This window comes from Populus alba, chromosome 10 (assembly GCF_005239225.2).
Source record: "Populus alba chromosome 10, ASM523922v2, whole genome shotgun sequence".
Lineage (NCBI taxonomy): Eukaryota > Viridiplantae > Streptophyta > Magnoliopsida > Malpighiales > Salicaceae > Populus > Populus alba.
The window spans coordinates 18892549-18910285 of NC_133293.1; the positions used below are offsets into that span (position 1 = coordinate 18892549).

General features: G+C 33.8%; 2 protein-coding genes across 2 annotated transcripts; both read left to right on the forward strand.

Moving 5' to 3' along the window:
- Positions 1 to 6327: 6327 nt before the first annotated feature.
- On the forward strand, positions 6328 to 9687 carry LOC118059719 (uncharacterized). Its single transcript, XM_035072671.2, has 3 exons — positions 6328 to 6932; positions 7951 to 8167; positions 8698 to 9687. Exons 1-3 carry the CDS (start codon positions 6720 to 6722, stop codon positions 9186 to 9188), a joined length of 921 nt encoding a protein of 306 aa, XP_034928562.1. The 5' UTR covers positions 6328 to 6719; the 3' UTR covers positions 9189 to 9687.
- Positions 9688 to 11942: 2255 nt separating this feature from the next.
- LOC118059720 (glucan endo-1,3-beta-glucosidase) lies at positions 11943 to 14624 on the forward strand. Its single transcript, XM_035072672.2, has 3 exons — positions 11943 to 12469; positions 12863 to 13449; positions 14177 to 14624. Exons 1-3 carry the CDS (start codon positions 12005 to 12007, stop codon positions 14400 to 14402), a joined length of 1278 nt encoding a protein of 425 aa, XP_034928563.1. The 5' UTR covers positions 11943 to 12004; the 3' UTR covers positions 14403 to 14624.
- Positions 14625 to 17737: the final 3113 nt, after the last annotated feature.

The window sequence follows — 17737 nt, forward strand, 5'->3', positions numbered from 1 at the left end:
CTTGTGTTTTCAATTTAATTCTTTATCTTTTAATTTAACCCTCTTAAAAAAAAACATGTCATTGAATGATAAATTGGGCTTAAAAGAGCTCAATTGTGTAAAATAAAAATGAAAATATATCAAATTTAAAATTTAGAAAAAAAATCATTGGTACAATCTATATTAATCTGTGAGAGTGACTAGTTGGCAGCTACAATTTTTTCACCACATCAATTAGTTTCTATGATAAAAATAAGTAACAGGTCCGAGGCATCTCCCCTTTATTTTTAACAATAATACCTGTCAATTATCCACAAAATGCACCTAAAATCGCAAAAGAGAATCCTTTCATATTGAAATTTAAACGGATAGATATACGTAGGTATATTCCTTGAGGTCCAACTAGTAAGAAGCAGAACACGCCTGGCGTCCGAGTTAAGTTCCGGCCCGTGGGGCAATTAAAGCAGTGCTTGTTTGCATATGCTGTGACTCTTATGGGCTCCGTTTATTGTCAGCTCAATATATCAATTACAAGCTAAATGATGGACAAGGTCTGGGCCTGTTGGATGCCTGACATCCATAAAATGGCTCATCTTTTGAAAAGTTTGTGTGGAAACAGAACCCTGGACCTGGAATGCGGGTGGGAAGACAGCAGTCATCATGATTTTCTTTTGGTAAATTAGCCTTAAATTAGAGGGAGTCTAAAAGTTTAAGCCTTTAGGTTTTCTTGTCGGGGAGTGGGAGATATATAACATGGCTCCGCACTACAGTTTCTAGTACTGCTGTTTGGAGAGTTTAATGCACGGGGAGGCCAGCCTTTAGGATCCAGAAAAGCTTGTTTAAGTAAATGATGAATGGATCTAATTTTTCGAACCATTAGGTGCTGGTACTGGAAGTTGGCTGTGGCTATTGGAGACTGGCCTGCTTTCGCTTTGCATCAAATCCATCCAGTTAATTTTGTTATTAGATGATGAATAAAATATTGTTTCTCGTGCACCATCAGAAATTAGTTCAACATATAATGCTGGTCTGAGTTGTGATTTATTATCCTTTTCGCCATTGTTTTGGCAATTATTAGATTCCTTCTCTCCTTTTTTCCTGGTTTTTAATTAAGCCATGATTAGATTCTCCTTAAAAGTCGACCCCTTTAGCAATTATTAGATTCCCAAAGAGGCAGGAAGAAAATTCTTTATTGCACAATTGAAAAACCATTGCAGGGAATGCTTCCAAAATTTGGGAGAAATGGATGGTTCTAGCGATGAACGGGTATGACACTGATTGGCTCGCTAATATCTCTAGCCACAATCCTAGGCTAAGCATGTTATGAATTGGAGTGTGAAAATGATCCTCGATTTTATCATAAAATAATGGTATCATTTTCCTGAACACGGAACATTTTTAGCGTTTGACCTTCAAAATGGGTCCAGAGGCCATCGCCTGGCGTGGACCAGTAGACACTTAGAAGTCAGAATGAGCAGTCAAGTTTTTGCAGCAATTTAATAAGCGATGGTGCTAGTCACATAATGTATCACATTTTTTGTGCAAGTGTGGTTTGTTTTGGCCTTGAGTAAGCCTCTATTTATAATTGCGATTCAAATGAAAGTTTGTTAAAATTAATTTTTTATATTATTTTGATATTTTGATTTTAAAAGTAAATTTTTAAAAACTAATAAAAATATTATTTTAATATATATTTGAGTGAAAAATATTTTTTAAAAAATCTAAAATCAGAAATATTTTTTTTTTGATAGTCGATGATCATTAATATTATCAGAAAATGTTGATGGTTAATTTCTTATCATGACATAAGATTGTTGTGAAATCATAAAATTTAGTCCTTTATGATGTTTATCTATCTCAAGTGATTTTGACTTTAATATCCACTTTTTTTTTTTAATTAATGCTTTCTTATATGTTAAATTTTTATCATTATTGCATCCTTTTGTTATCACATTCTTTTATCATTTCATGTTATTAATGCTGATAAAAATAAATATATGATATTATATGAAATAAAAGTTCTTTTAAAAAAAAAGCAAGTGAATACATCTATTTAATTTCACTTTTACTTTGTCCATCCAAAAAATGAATTGTTTTTCAAAAACAATTATTAAGAAACTAATTACTTTTTACAAAAGTATTGTTTGCAAAACAAACACATCTCTAGTTAGTTTTATAAAACAGAAATTAATTTTAATAAGACACATCTCTAGTTAGTATTAAATATGAAAGTAAAGTATGGGAAGAGATTGTTTAGTAGTGGAATAATTTTTATTTTTGTTTTTCGCTTGAGAAAATATTAAATTTATATTTTTTTGTGGTTTTATTATGTTTATGTTAAAAATAAAAAAATCTTAAAAAAACATGCAGTAGTAATGTCACGAACAATTTGAAAGCAAAGTTTAAACAACTTATTACTCTTATGCTGGCGCCTGCACCTCCCAAAAGAAGGCATCCACAGGTAATCTTACCAACCAATTACTTCAAACTTACCAGTTGACAGCAGCCTAACACCAATGTAAAGATCTCTCACGAAGTTTTAACCATTTTTCTTCTCTTACCTAAAATGGTCCTCTTGCCACGTGAACGAAAACGAGTGAGGTCCATAGGTGTTCAAACTTCTAAGGACAGACCTCATAGGATTCTTGCCGGGTCTTAATTGGCCGACCAGCTTTTTAAAAGCTTGAGTTGGGCTGGTCATTTATTGGCCAATGATTAATTGCAATTTGCAGACGTGGCAAGTGCCCTAATTCATTAAAGAGGCAGATACTGCCACTAGCCTGCGAACCCGCTATAGCCCCGCGCGTGCAGGTCAGGGGAACCTTCTTTTATTGTGCTTTTCTTAAACAGCTCCGCTTGAAAAAATTGGGAGAAAGGAACAAGCATCATTGGTAATTTTCAGGAACTGTATATAAATAAAATAATAATTTATTTTTGATAAAAATAGAATTAAAAAAGAAATACTTAAAAATTTATATTCAAATGAAATATTTTTCCATTTTGATAAATAAAAGACCAATTTTTAAAATTTTATACTAAGTTTAGAAAATACATTTTTAGGTTCTTCACAGTTTTTCTTTACGAGTTTCTTCACTGTTTTTCAAATTAAAAAGAAGTTAAAATTTTCAACAAATATTATATTAATATCTTTATAATTGGAAAGTGTCATAAATTTATTTTTGTATTAACACTGTAGTACTAGATATTTACCTTTTTTTTTTAGCTAATAAGTATAATGTTTTCAAGATAATTTTTAAATTTAATTTTAATGCAATAAATATTTAATTAGATTATCACAAAATACAGTTATACGATTATTAAAAAAATATGGTTTCATTCTTAAGAAAAATAGCTATAATCTTGATATATTTTTTATATATTTTTAATAGAAAAAGATTCTTTTTTATTTTCAAAAAATAAACACATTTTTCACAAAGAAAACTAGAAAATAAGAAGAAAACTGAAAATGAAAAGGAAAATTGTATATTTTTTTTTGTTAATAAACAGGCCCCCAATATCCTTTCCTCAAAATAAAAGATTTTCAATAATCAACTTATACCTTGTTTCTTTCTTCCTTTGCTTTTGAAATCTCAATAAATGGGTAATATTAAATTTAACTATCAAGATGTTTTTCTAATTAGTTGTGCTTTGTAATTAACTCCTCGATCGGTTTGAATACTTTTAAAATAAGTAAAGAAGAGTAACGGTTTCCCTTTCTTACCATATAGTCGATGACAAGCTGTACATGCGAAGGATATGGTGAATGTAATCTAATTTTAGTATACTGATGAATATATATTGACTTGTCATTTTTTTATTACTATATATTGATTTCGACCAGTTTAGTTTATTGGGTGCATATGCACTCGTGTGAAGACCGAAGGTTTGGTGGAGAAGGGAAGAGTGAACGTGATTTATCATCTGCAAAGCGTCATTTTCAACGGGCAATATTTAACCGATTACGTGTATAAAAACATCATCGTCATCCTAAAAGTCTGAATCATGGATAACAGCTTGTAATAACGTTGGTTTTCAGTTCCATCGTCAACCAAACCCTCCACGGTACACAGTGGTTTTATTTTAGGTTGAAGCTTTGGAATTTTTTTTTTAATTATTGATATCAATATCCAAGTTTAAACAAATCTCGATTAATCCTATAAATTTTAAAATTAATGATCATATAAACTTTTAGTAGTTATTATATTAATAACCATATAATTTAAATCTAAAATCACATGAAAAACAAACCCTTAATCTTAAATTTTTATCATTAGATTATTTACTAGAAGTTTGACTTTTTTTGTTCTTTGATAAGTTGGACATTAACTCTATGTTATTATGTTATTAGATTGAGTTCAAATGAATTAAAAATATATTTAAAATAGCGATGGAGTTTGTTTTTTAAATATATTAAAAAAAAATTTTTTTTATTTTTTAAAAAATATTTAACATTGACTTTGAAGTAAAAATAATTAAAATTTTGCGAAACTTCGATCAAATATCCCTTAGGGAGGGAAGGGGAAAGAGAGCCAAGTCACCGGTCAATTATTGGGGAGCGGCTGACGTAAGAAGAAGTTATCCGTGAAAGTTACGTCATTCTCCATTCAGGCAATGACCGTGAGTACTTTTTATTTGTTCAGCTGTTTCATCCAAGTTGCATGGTGACTTGCTCCTCGAGCCCGAAATGCTGTTTCCTTGTTAAAGCATCGTACTTTCCCTGCCATTTCTTGTTATCACTTCTTACTAAAAAAAAAAAAAAAACTTAGAAATCATTCTGCAGTTTTATTTTTTCTATAAACAATGAATTTATTTTTTTTCCGGTCTAGCTTCTTCTTCTTTTTTTTTTTCCCTTCAGTTTTTTAAATTTTAATTCTAGTTTTTTTTTTTTAAAAAAAATTTATCATTAAATATCTTTTTAATAATCATTTATGCAACTTTTAAACTGATTAAATCAACTGTATTATATTGAATTTTTTTTTATAATTTAATTTTAAACTCGATTTAAATAATGATTTTGATAAATATTTTTTTTCTTTATATCAATTTTATTATTTTTTTAATTTTGCTTATAAATTGTTTTTACCGACCATCAAAGTTGTATTTGAAAATACAAAGTTAATGGAGTCATGTTAAGACAATTCATACATAATTTAATTTCAAACCCAAAACCAGGTAAAAAGTTGGCCCGAGAAATCTTTTCATATTTGTTTTATTATTTTTCTTTAGTTTTATCTAATGATAATTTTAACAGTCAAGCAGGGTGTTTTTGAACCGACAAATTATATCATGACAGCTTTTACACATTTTAATAATCCATGTTATGTAAGAAGTCATATAGTAATTTTCAATACTGATGCATTGAATCAGGTTTGATAAAAACACAAAGTAATTCTCTAATATTGTTACAAATTAACATGAATGACAGCATACTACAGGCTATAAACTAATATTATCTAGAACCACTATGTTCAGTTTTTCCCCTTCTATGTTATCTAACCCCGTTCGAATTGATAATTAACAACGCAACCAAATATCTCGATGGATATCTGTTATTAAATTTGTCGACGTGTTCATTGAATGATGACGTAAGAGATACACGAAAATGATCTCGAGGGTTTTACGAGCTTTTCGTGCTGATGGATATGAAAGCACATTTAAATTTTATTTTTTCCGAAAAGCTAAGTTTAAAAGGTTTCTTTAAAACACGCCGTGATCATGGAATTTGGACCATAATTACGTATTTTTAGCTTAATTGGTGATGCAGCATACACCAGTCATGACTTTCTTGTATTTTTTGTTGGTATTTATATTATTATTTAATAAGCATTTCATCTAATCAAAAATCAAAATTGAAATACTCAATCATAAAACTATAAAAAATAAACGCATAATATGTAGTTTTTTTTTCATAATAAAAATTATATAATGAGACAACTCATCATTTTTTATCATTATTATGCAAGTATCACTCTAGATTGTCTGAGGATATTTTTGCCTGTCAACTCTTGCCCTCCTCCTTTCGAATTGCAATATATTTACAATAAAGAATAAAAAAACCTTCGAGTAAAAGAAATATACGATAAAGATTCACTTGCAAAGGAGAAATGTAACGGGTAAAACCGTAAAAGACTCGAGAGAATCAATTCATAATTTCGTTATCATTAAAAACCGAGAGCAACAGCGAATAAAGTACTTAACTGCGTCCACATTCCGAATCGATTCATCATTAATTATCTATCCTCTTTATCCACTTCATCCCCCCTGGAAATCCGAGGAGTTACTTGGGCACAAAGCAAAATAATATCTAAGGATATTCCCGTAATTCCATCCCCACCCCCCTTTCTCTCTCTCTCTCTGTATAATGTCTGAGGATATTTTTGCCTACCATCTCTTGCCCTCCTCTCAAGCTCCTCTTCCTCTCTCCTCTCTCCTTCCTTCTGGGTTTTAGCTTCACCCCAAGAGAGAAGAAAAAAACTCAATCCTCTTCCTCTCCTTACGCCTTTACCTCAACCAAAATCTTAAACAAATTCAAAACGGAATCGTTAGGCCTCGTTTTTATGACCACAAAGCGTGGTCATATAATTAAGCATCGCGTTTATGTTTCTATGTAAACATACAAAATTAAAATTTTATTTATAGATTCCATAATTCGGTTCGTTTTGTTTCCATACTCTTGGTGATTTTGAAATAGCGAAAAAATATTCATATATAAGGGGAGAAAACGGTATTGTTCTGGATTGATGATGTGTGCGGCGACGGCAACAGGAGATTGGTGGGCGAGAGGGATTGTGGGAAAAATAGGAGGAGGATTTAGCCACGAGAGTGAACATGATTTGGCTCTCATGGTTAGCGATTTTCTCGAGAACGGCTGTAGCTCCGGTGCCGATTCCAGGTGTAGCAGCGATAGCGATTCTGGTCTCTCTGATCTTCACCACCTTGGCGACAAGATTTCGGTAATTTTTATTCACACTTTTCACCAATTTACTGCCTCCTCACACTAGAATTGCATAGAATCATTCATAATTGTTTAGAATTCATTGAAGTTTATAGATGAAAGATATATATATATATATATATATATATATATGTTTTTTAATTTTTTCATATAAAATGAAATCGAGCTCAATTCATAAAGAATTGAATTGTTTTAAGTTTATTTATCTTCTTCTTTTGCCTGTGTTGTATTCGTGGAAGTCTAAGAAATCGTTTCTAATTATTTTTTAAAAAATAAAATTGTTATTTTTTCTTAGTTCTGTCAGGTTATATTACGAGGAAGAGAGATAAATTTCACTGGTTCTGTTTTCCTTCGAAAAATGGAGGAATGAATTGGAGTACTTTTTATGTTATAATTTCCACTAAAATTGAGTTGAATTTTGCAATTTGCGAGGAAGAGAAAATTTAGATTTGACAACTGTAGAAATTTGTCTCTCGAGAAATGATTCAGCTCACGAATTCGTGAGAATAGTAAAGTGCCATTTTTATGTGTCCGTGTCAAAGGACTCGTTCTATATAGCATAACTCTTGTCTCCCTCTTCTCGGATCACCACCAAATTCTAGTTTTGCAGTCTAATTTCTGTGATTGCTTGTAAAATTAATCAAATTGGAATTTTTGTACCAAAAAAGAAAAAAAAACAGAAATCTCAATTACATCCTGTGAGATCATAAACTGAAGTGCATGTGAAGAATAGCTAATCTCATGTCTGTCTGTGTGAATCTCCTCTGGTATACCGTGATGGCTGTCTCTGGAATCAGCAATTTTATTTAAATGGCAACTCTTGTTTTTTTTGTTTTTCCCCAGTATGGTTTCAATAGGTGCAGGTGACGACTTCCTCGCGAATCTTGGAATTGTATTTAAATTACAACATGCAGTCTATCTACCAGAATATATTGATGCATTTTAACTCCTGTTCTTGTTCAAGATTTTACTATTTGATCATATAGAATTTCGCTGATTATTTGCTGCTCTTGCAGTTTTACAAGCGCACTGTAGCCCAATATGAGAGTGACTTGTTGTCCACAGTTCATTCTCTTGTGAAATTGATCAAGGAGTCAGACCTTCATCATGTCAAGTCAGGTCCATGTAATGCAAGCTGCATCAATTTTTCTCTTGTGAAACTGCTGAGACTTTCAGGATATGATGCTGCTGTTTGTGCATCCAAATGGCAGGGTAGTGGCAAGGTGCCAAGAGGTATGTGATCTTGTTCTTAAGCTGTAGTTCTAACATTTCTTTGAGGGTCTATAGGTGCAGAGGGTTATTGTGACTTGACTAGATTTAATTGAGGGAATTGCCACCTTCATTCACCACTAATTTCAAACCTCTAAGATGCAATGCAAATGAGAGATTTGGCGGCTTATTTTTTCTGAAACTGTTAGCTATTATAAAATCTTATTTCTGGGAAGTCTTTGATTTGCCTAAGCACTTACTCTTCGCATTTATTTGATGATCTTGCATGTTCATTGGGCCTGAACGACCCTTCATAGTTGAACATTGTTTTCACTAGATAATCCTGACCTCAAGTTCTAATATCCAACATGTGCCCCCCTTAAATGATTTAATCTAGATTTTATGGACAAGTTGTTGTTTTGTGAATCTTGTGATGGTCCATTTGGAGGGAGGACCTTCTTGTGATCTTATTTGGAATATGCCTATTTTATCTTGTTTCATGTAGCTCCGTTTGCATTCTGTTTCTGAGAATTGGTTCTTATACTAAATGGCAGGGGATCATGAATATATTGACGTGTTCAACTGCATCAACGCTGGAAGCTCTGAGCGTGTTATCATTGATGTTGACTTCCGAAGCCACTTTGAAATAGCCAGAGCTGTGGACTCTTATGATAGAATATTGAAGTCGCTTCCAGTCATTTATGTAGGCTCCTTGACCAGGTTAAAACAGTATCTTCAAGTCATGGCCGATGCAGCTAGATCTTCTCTCAAGCAAAATTCGATGCCTCTTCCACCTTGGAGGTCTCTGGCTTATTTGCAAGCAAAATGGCACTCACCGTACCAGAGACAGTTTGATCTAGGTGAACAGAATTTTAGCAGTATTGATTCTTCGGACCATAAGCAGTGCAGTGGACATTTAAAGAGTCTGCCGTCCTCACTCCAATTTGAAATGGAAGGAGAACGATTCGTGAAGCCTATTAAAAGTGATAATAACTGGAGGGTGAAGTTTGAGAGGCGGAGACACTCCTTATTCAGGGCTCTTTGAAGTGTATAGAGTTTTGTCCGAGAAATGCAAATTCTTTTCCTTTTCTGAGAGATTAATTGTATTGCGGCTTTCTTTCTTTTTCTTTGTTCCATCGGATAAATAAGTGGGTACCAAAATGAAGAGCCATTTCGTACAAGGGGACACAAATGAAAATTACACGCCATTTTGCCGAAGATATCTTCATTTTCCTGTTTCATCTCAAGTTCGGAGATCAAACATCTATTTTGATTTTTCGTTCGTTTGCATCAAGTGACAGTATCTTGTTTTTGGGCGCTAGATTCCTCATGGCAGCAACTTCAGCCAAATAGAAAGTACTTGCTTCACCAAGGTGCATCTTTACATAGATTGCTGTTTTGTTTTTGTTTTTTTTTTTTTGTCTTGTATACATTCCTTGCCTTCTTTTTTATGGCCAAGGAATTTTTGTTACTTTTCCCCTATGAATATGTATTTGTGCTGAAAAAATCCGAGTTATGCTACGAATTAATACTTTTTTGCTTCAGATGTTTAGTTATACCTACTGCTCTTTTTTATTTTTTCTTCTTTTGTTGCCTTGTTACTTCTGGAGATGGCATCCTCAACTTATGAATCGTCAGCAAATACCATGTGAAATCAGAATCGTTTGGATTTTCTAAGGGGTGGAACAAATGTTTCTCTTACGCGTTTCCCATGTGCAATTTTTAATAATGATAGATATAATAAATTCCCTGCACATGACCCAGTCGTATTCAGATGGCTTTCAGTTGACCTGGGACTTCGTTTTCAGAATGATCATCAGGTCTTTGTTTATTCTGTTCGGTCAACTAATTTAGATTCGAATCAGCTGTACAAGCTGTAAGCTGTAAGTATTTTTGACCGTATTACATGGCTTCCAGTTGGTTTTATTTTGGGAAGAGAATCCATTGTTGTGCTTTCGCAACTTCATTAAAGCATCCTTTCTGTTTACGCTTTTGTGCCGTCTTGGCTCTGTTGTGAGGTGGTCGTACAGCAGTTCAAGTGTCTGGTGAACCCGCTGCCTGCATTCGATGATGTACGTATCACTAAGCGTCAGCTGTTGATTTTAGCGAAGGATATAGGGAGCTGATTTTCACTGATTTTGACTGATTTAGTCGACCTTCAAGTTTATTTATGTGCATGTGGGTCATATAGAGGGATTACCTTATAGAGCCTGCCACTCTCCATGATCCTTTCCTCAGCTACCCATCCCGGCAGCAACCACCCATGTGAAGGTGATGTGTTGTCAGAATAGGAGCGCGTGCTCCCTGGTTGTGGGGCTCTGCGGCGATTTTGCTGAATTGTAGCCAAGGTGGTCAGTGTAGCAGGAGACCTTGATGAGTAAGTACCATTAATGGTCTCCTGCCTTTGATCTCCAATCTGGTTTTCCACTGTACGTTCCTGCTTTTGATCTCCATTTCTCCCCATGGGACGTTCTTGCGTTTGATGACCATTACTCTCCATCTCCAACGATAAGAGTTGCACAATGGCTTGAGACCAAGTGAGAAGGGCTTAAGTAGCGGGAAACTCTCCCTGGTCCTTCCACTTGTGTACGGGATTATATGTCAACCACTCCCTGATTTTCCCCGTTTTATGAATGTGGTATGGACAATTTGAATTCTTTTCATTTGGGTCCCTCAAGGCTCATTTAGTATGCATAAATATTGTTCTAAAAAAACCACATAAATATGGAACATTTTTTTTTTTCCTTTTAGTGCTCTTTTTGTGCGTTTGTGTAAAAAAGTTTAAAAAAAGACATCTTCTTTTTCATGAGAGGCCATGTTCAAAAATGAAGGTTGTCGATTCACTATTCATGTTAACACTCAAAGAAAGGAAGGAAGAAAAAAAAAATCACCCTCCATGGAACAGAAACGGTCACTTGTAAATTTCAGATTTAAAAGTAATGTTTGGTTACTAATTACTATTTTAGTATAAAAAAAATGAGGATAACTAAGATAAAAGAAAAGGATGAAATCTTACTTGATACTAATTTAAAAGGAAAGATAAATATTTATATATCATGTTTGGTAAATAATAAATATAATAGAGTAAAAAAAATATTTATTTTATCTTTGAAATGTATTATCATAAAATTTAATAATATGTTTGAAGAAATAATTAGAGATTTTTTTTTTCTATTAAGTATTAAAACTTTATTTTGAGTGATCTAAATCAAATGCTAACCATTTTAACAATTAAAAAAAAATGTTAAAAATGATATATAATTATCTTAAGAAAATTATAGCTAAAAAGCTCATATAATTAAACTGTAATTTATCTAAATATATTTAATAATAAAAAAAATAATTAACGAATCGTGTGTGAAATAAAATATTTAATATGAGATAGTAATTTCATAAATCTAACGTATATATATTAAAATTAAAAGCACGTAGGTTAACATCACATGACAACAAATCCTACAAGGAAAATGTGAAAATATTATAGTTCTTGCCTATTAATTTCTGTCCGTTACATTGATAAAGAGGGCATATTTATCGAGTGAAAGATATATAAATCTCTACCATGCCTAAATTTACCTCTGAGAAGGAAATAGCCAAATATCTTTCATTCCAAAAATCTGTAAATCTTCGTAAGATTGTCAAACATCCCAGCTGGTCCTACCTATTTATAATTTTACTACTTATCCTAATTAACTGGCTCTACGTCTTCTCTGATTAAGACAAATATGTGTGTGTGTTCATATATAGTTTTTCACACATCCTTTAACCCCTTTATTTATATAAACATATTCATAGCTTCCTACATCTCTTCCTTGTCTCTTGGGAGGAGGAGAACAAAGAAAGAAAGAAAGCCTTAAAAGCATGACCGCGACTACCACGACGTCCATCACAACCGCCCTCCTCCACCTCTCCACACTCCTCCACCTCTCCACCACAGCCTTTTCGATTGGTGTCAATTATGGTACCCTAGCCAACGATCTGCCATCACCATCTCAGGTGGCCAACTTCCTTAAAACACAAACAATTATTGATAGCATCAAAATCTTTGACACCAATCCTGACATTCTTCGCGGTTTTGCCAACACAAACATTACCGTGACTGTAACCGTTGGTAATGGTGATATTCCAGCTCTTGTTGATGCAAATGCCGCCAGCCGATGGGTTGCTAACAATATCGAGCAATTTTATCCACAGACAAGGATTAAACTCATCGCTGTTGGAAATGAAATCTTGTTTACTGGTAATAAGGAGTGGATTTCTCATCTTGTACCCTGCATTAAGTCCTTGCATCAGGCTCTTGTTCGTGCTGGGATCAACGATGTTAAGGTAAGATATTTCTTTCTTTCTTTCTTTCTTTTTTCCCATTGTCAATACATGGACGATATATATTCATCAAAAAAGTCGATTGTTAATCCGTTATTTTTTCCATTTTTCCTTCAAATATATTTTCCTGGTAATTAATTCTCTGTCCTCTGGGAATATGTTCGTTCATGATTTATATTCATTCACAAGAATTCATGAAAATAATATCAGAAAATTCAACATATCATTTTAAGGCTATATATACCTTCAACTACAATACAAATCAAATAAGGTATTTTAGTTATTTTCAATTCCGTGTTGAGTGTATCCTCATTTATTCTTAAATATATCTACAAACATCTCCTTATTAAAATTAGTATTTTTAAGTATTAATTTTTTTGTAATTTAATTATGCAGGTGTCAACTCCTTACACCCTTGGAATCTTGCAAAATTCTGTGCAACCGAGTGCTGCCCGGATCAAGCCTGCCTATGGCAAAGTCGTATTTGCACCCATGCTCGAATTTCTACGTCAAACCAAATCACCCCTTTTGGTCAACCCATACCCTTATTTTAGCTACTCTCCGAGCATGGAAGACTACATCCTTTTCAAGCCTAACCCTGGTATCCATGACGACAACACCAACATTACCTACACTAACATGTTCGTTGCAATGATGGATGCAGTTTATTCGGCAATAAAAGCAATGGGTTACGATGACTTGGACATTGTTGTGGCCGAGTCCGGTTGGCCCTCACTTGGCGACCCGAACCAGCCCATGTGTACGGTGGAGAACGCGGTGTTATATAATAAGAACATGATTAAGGTTGTTACTTCGGGGGAGGGGACTCCTTTAATGCCCAAACGGCGGTTCGAGACATATGTTTTTGCATTGTTTAATGAGAATCTTAAGCCTGGAACAGCCGCAGAGAGGAATTGGGGCTTGTTCAGGCCAGATTTTAGCCCGGTTTATGATGTCGGCATTTTGAGCAATATTGGAAAGGTATGAAGTCTATACGCCACTTTTTTGCTTCTTTATGGAAATCTTATTTGCACCTTTTGGGCAGTGACTTTAATTTAACTATTTATATCTATGGATAATAATAATAACAAAAAACCCCGATATATTAATAATTCTTATTGAGACATTGCTTTGATCACTTGCAAGATTAACATGGATAGGAGATCGATATCATTTGTGTATGAAAATAACAAAAAATTGCGTATATATGAAACATAATATTGACATTATGATAGGTAATCTAAAAATGTCATATCATATTCGATAAAACTGGATTTGTTTTTTTTTGAAGAAGTCTAAATAACATTCTTCACTTGCTTTTCCCTTTGATCTGTCGACTCTCTCTTTGTTTCGCTTCTTTGCAGCTATCAGTATTCTTAATTCCTTCACTCCTTGTAAAAAAAAAACTTGATTATATTTATGGAATCACACGTTAAGATCAAGCAGATCCTCGCTATTTGCAAGGTTATGCCATTACATTTTATTGATTAATTTTCGTCTTTTATTTTCTTGCATTATACAGTCCACTGGCTCAAGCCCATCACCTCTAAAAAGCCTGTCCACTGGCTCAAGCCCATCTCCTACAAGAAGCCCATCTACTGGTCCAAGCCCATATCCTACAAGAAGCCCATCTACTGGTTCAAGCCCATATCCTACAAGAAACCCATCCACTGGTGCAAGCCCGTCCACTGACTCAAGCCCGTCACCAACAACAAGACCATCTACTGGTTCAAGCCCATCACCCACAACAGGCAAGACATGGAGTGAGCCCAAAGCGGACGCTAGTGACAAAGCATTACAAGCGAGCAAAGACTGCAGCCAGGGGGCGCATTGCAAGCCTATTCAAACTGGCGGTTCCAGTTTCAATCCAAACAATATCAGGTCCCATGCATCATTGTTAATCCCACTCATTATGATTTGTTTTGTCTATATATAGACAGATATCAACATGCTTGAATCTACTTATAAAAGAAAATAAATTTAAAAATGTAGATTGAAGTAGGATCAATCATTTGGTCTTAAAACATTTATTGTTTTTTTTTTTTTAATACTTGCAATTTGATTGTAATATCAATAATTTATTCTCGGTAGCATTTAAAACAACGAGCTAAAGTTTATAGATGTAACTCTCTTCAGAAAAAAAAAGGTGAAAAAGGAACATAATATGTTGGTTTTTAAAAAGAAAAATAAAAGGAAGAGTTTTTTCGGTGTATTGAATGCTTTTGAAATTGTTAGATGTACTTGTATAAACAGTGTTGTCAGTGATACAATCTATGTTATCGATCGAATACACTTGTATTAAGGTACATGTATCCAAAAAAAAAAAAAAAAAAAAGCCAATTTTTAACGTTACAAGGCGGGCTCACCTGGAAAAAAATCATGAAGCTCTCGAGGATCAATCAAATCTCCAAATAATTGGTCCACTAGCTGTTGGACTATCTACTTTGCATCCGTTGAAATAGAGGGAGAAAAAACAGAGAGGCATCATTAATCCTGATCCATGGGTTACCTATGTTTACAGTAAAAGGTACACAAATTCGGAAAAGCAAAATTTAGAAATTAAGTTTTCGGGGGAGGGAACATTATACCAATCATGGAGAACCAAACGTTCCATGAGAGAAACACCCAACCTGATCTTGTCGTTCTGCAATTATAAATGAGAGCCAAGAACCTCCATTAACCTATCCTGTTTTTGTTCTAATTAATTATGTTTTTTTTTTCCCGTATCATATATGATTCATTGATGTTGATACTTGATACAAATGATCATACCAATATCGATATAATAATTTTTTTGATTATGATATTGCTCTCCCTTGATTGCGACCACGTCCGAGATTAAAATGAAAGATAACCTTAAGATCTTTTTCAAGAAGCTGCCTTTGCTGTGTTCTTTCCCCCCTAATTTTTCACCTTGCAGCCTTGCAGGTGCATGCATGATGATGATGGACCGAAGTGATTACAGTCATTATTATCAATAATCGTAATTACAATGCTTATCACAGCTTAAAACAAGAAATTGATTGATCCGAAAAGAAAAAGGAAATATCAAATATTTATGTGTATTCACTTCGAGTTAAATTCATCGAGACTATTAATGACAGTACTGCTTCGTCGCCATAACCATCCGAGCAATCATGAGATAAGCCAACTGGGAACCATATTTTTCCTATAATGCTCTCAGGTTCTGTCCGAATAAACGGAGTTTTCTAACTTGTACCAATATTGTTTGTCTTTGCGATGCTTAAAATAAAAGAGAAAGCTTGTCCTTACAGTCGTGCAGTGGTGACATGTTTTTATTTTTAATCTCTCTCTACTTGGTGTTTTCATGGAGAGGTGATGGTGATTGCAGAGAGGAACATCTGCTTGAAAATAAGAGTTTGCCTACTCTCTCTTTTTTTCGGGAATCGTAGCCGTTGCTTGTTTTGAGAATGACTTGCAAACCATTCAACTCTACCTATCCGCGACCGACACCCATTTGTTCAATTATTGATAGGTTTTGTATCAGTTAAGCAGATGTAGGTGTGATTGCATGCTTAGAGATGGATGTTTGGGAAGTGGCTGATTTTTAAATAGTTTTTTGTGCTGAAAAGTATATTAATAATATTTTTTTTATTTTTTAAAAATTATTTTTGATATCAGTACATCAAAATGATCTAAAAAGTACAAATCACATTTAATTTTAACAAAAAAAAATTAATTTTTTTTAAAAAAAACAAGTTGAATCTCAATACCGAAGAGATTAACTTTTATGATCTCCGAGCCATCTTTATTGGGATTTAGGATGACAGTACTCGCCACCTACTTATATCTCAATTATGGTACATGCAATTGACGCAACGAAAGCTTAAAACTTGGGGCCCAAACAATGTATATAGGACATGGTACTGATTAGTTGATCCCTACAACTCCTGTCAATTGAACCTAGGACTCACATGTAGTCATGATTATACTTGACAAATCACAAAATAAAATAACGTTTTAGTATTTGTTCAGAAAGGAAAGTGTCGTTACTGCCACAGAATTATGACTTTCATTGAAGGGACGAGAAATGAACGCAATTGATCAATGATGAAACCCTGGCTGGTTTTTCTGGTTTGGCCCATGGGGTGGTGGCCCTCGCTGCGAGAGTTATTGCTCTTAGCTGGTCTTCTCTCTCAGCACCTCTGGACTGAAATTTCTTTCCCGTGAAATGATTAAAGGCAATGCTGCCTTTGGAAGGAAACAACTTTAATGGGAAGACATGCAATGGGTTGTCAAAAATGAGGTGAGCGTCATCTCTCTATCCCTCTCAGAACATACAGAATCAACGGCAACCACCTCTTTCTTTTCAGAAAAAAATAGTTCATTTATTAAGCTTTTTCTCCGAACAACCTCCACCAAACAATTGTTAATGGGTCCAGTTACAGCCCATGGCTGATCTAACCACTGTTCCAGTTGCGCACTGGGGTTCTGTTGAGTGTAATTGACAGCAAAACCAGTGTCTGTAACCGTGTCTTTTGTTGTATTCAGATGGCCACATGCTGCCTAATGTTAGTTCAACATCCCGGGTACATTAAAATCTTGTCCGAGGAGATAAAATTATAGTTAAAAAGTCAAGAGAAGGATTAAACAAATTAAGGGGTGTGATTATGATTCTAGGAAACATATTATCTTCTTGATTAAGGTGTTTTTTCCAGTTTGGAGTTGCCAATAATGTGGTCCTGCCCCTCTGTTAGTGAGCTTATGAGCCCAATTTGGGAATAATTTCCCCTTGTATCTCTCCTAGCGGCACATGTTGCTGTACTCATGAATCAGTACAGATGTGGGGTCTGGCAAAAGGGTTTTTGTGATGGATGTTATTGAGCAATATTAAGTCTAAAAGGTTGTGAAAATCTCTATACACAGATCGTGATAGAAAAGTGTTATCAATATACTCACTTTGCTATGTATATCATACGTAAAGTTTAAAACATGTGATGTTTTTATTATTCATAAAAACATTGTTTATCTTTTTATATTGTACTGTGAATTAAATAGTGTAATTTTTTTAAAAAAATGAATTTGATACCCAATTGATTCTTTTTTTGTAAAGGAGAGTTAAATTAAAAGAAAAATTGCTAGAGGGAAAAAAATGAAAAACATAGGTGACAAACTGAGAATATCTATCAAAAATTCAGTTAAGTCCTCCATCTTTTTCATTTATTAGGTTATTGGTCCCTATCTTACAAAATTTAATTTTGATACCAAATATCATTTTATTCATTTTCAATTTTTTTTGGTTGGAAGAGA

Excerpts from the sequence above, each read along its gene's own strand:
- LOC118059719 (XM_035072671.2), top strand. The coding sequence starts at position 6,720 with ATGATGTGTGCGGCGACGGCAACAGGAGATTGGTGGGCGAGAGGGATT. Across the intron at positions 6,933-7,950 it reads ACCTTGGCGACAAGATTTCG|TTTTACAAGCGCACTGTAGC; the intron begins GTAATTTTTATT and ends CTGCTCTTGCAG. Across the intron at positions 8,168-8,697 it reads TAGTGGCAAGGTGCCAAGAG|GGGATCATGAATATATTGAC; the intron begins GTATGTGATCTT and ends ACTAAATGGCAG.
- LOC118059720 (XM_035072672.2), top strand. The coding sequence starts at position 12,005 with ATGACCGCGACTACCACGACGTCCATCACAACCGCCCTCCTCCACCTC. Across the intron at positions 12,470-12,862 it reads CTGGGATCAACGATGTTAAG|GTGTCAACTCCTTACACCCT; the intron begins GTAAGATATTTC and ends TTAATTATGCAG. Across the intron at positions 13,450-14,176 it reads TTGAGCAATATTGGAAAGGT|AACAAGACCATCTACTGGTT; the intron begins ATGAAGTCTATA and ends CCCGTCACCAAC.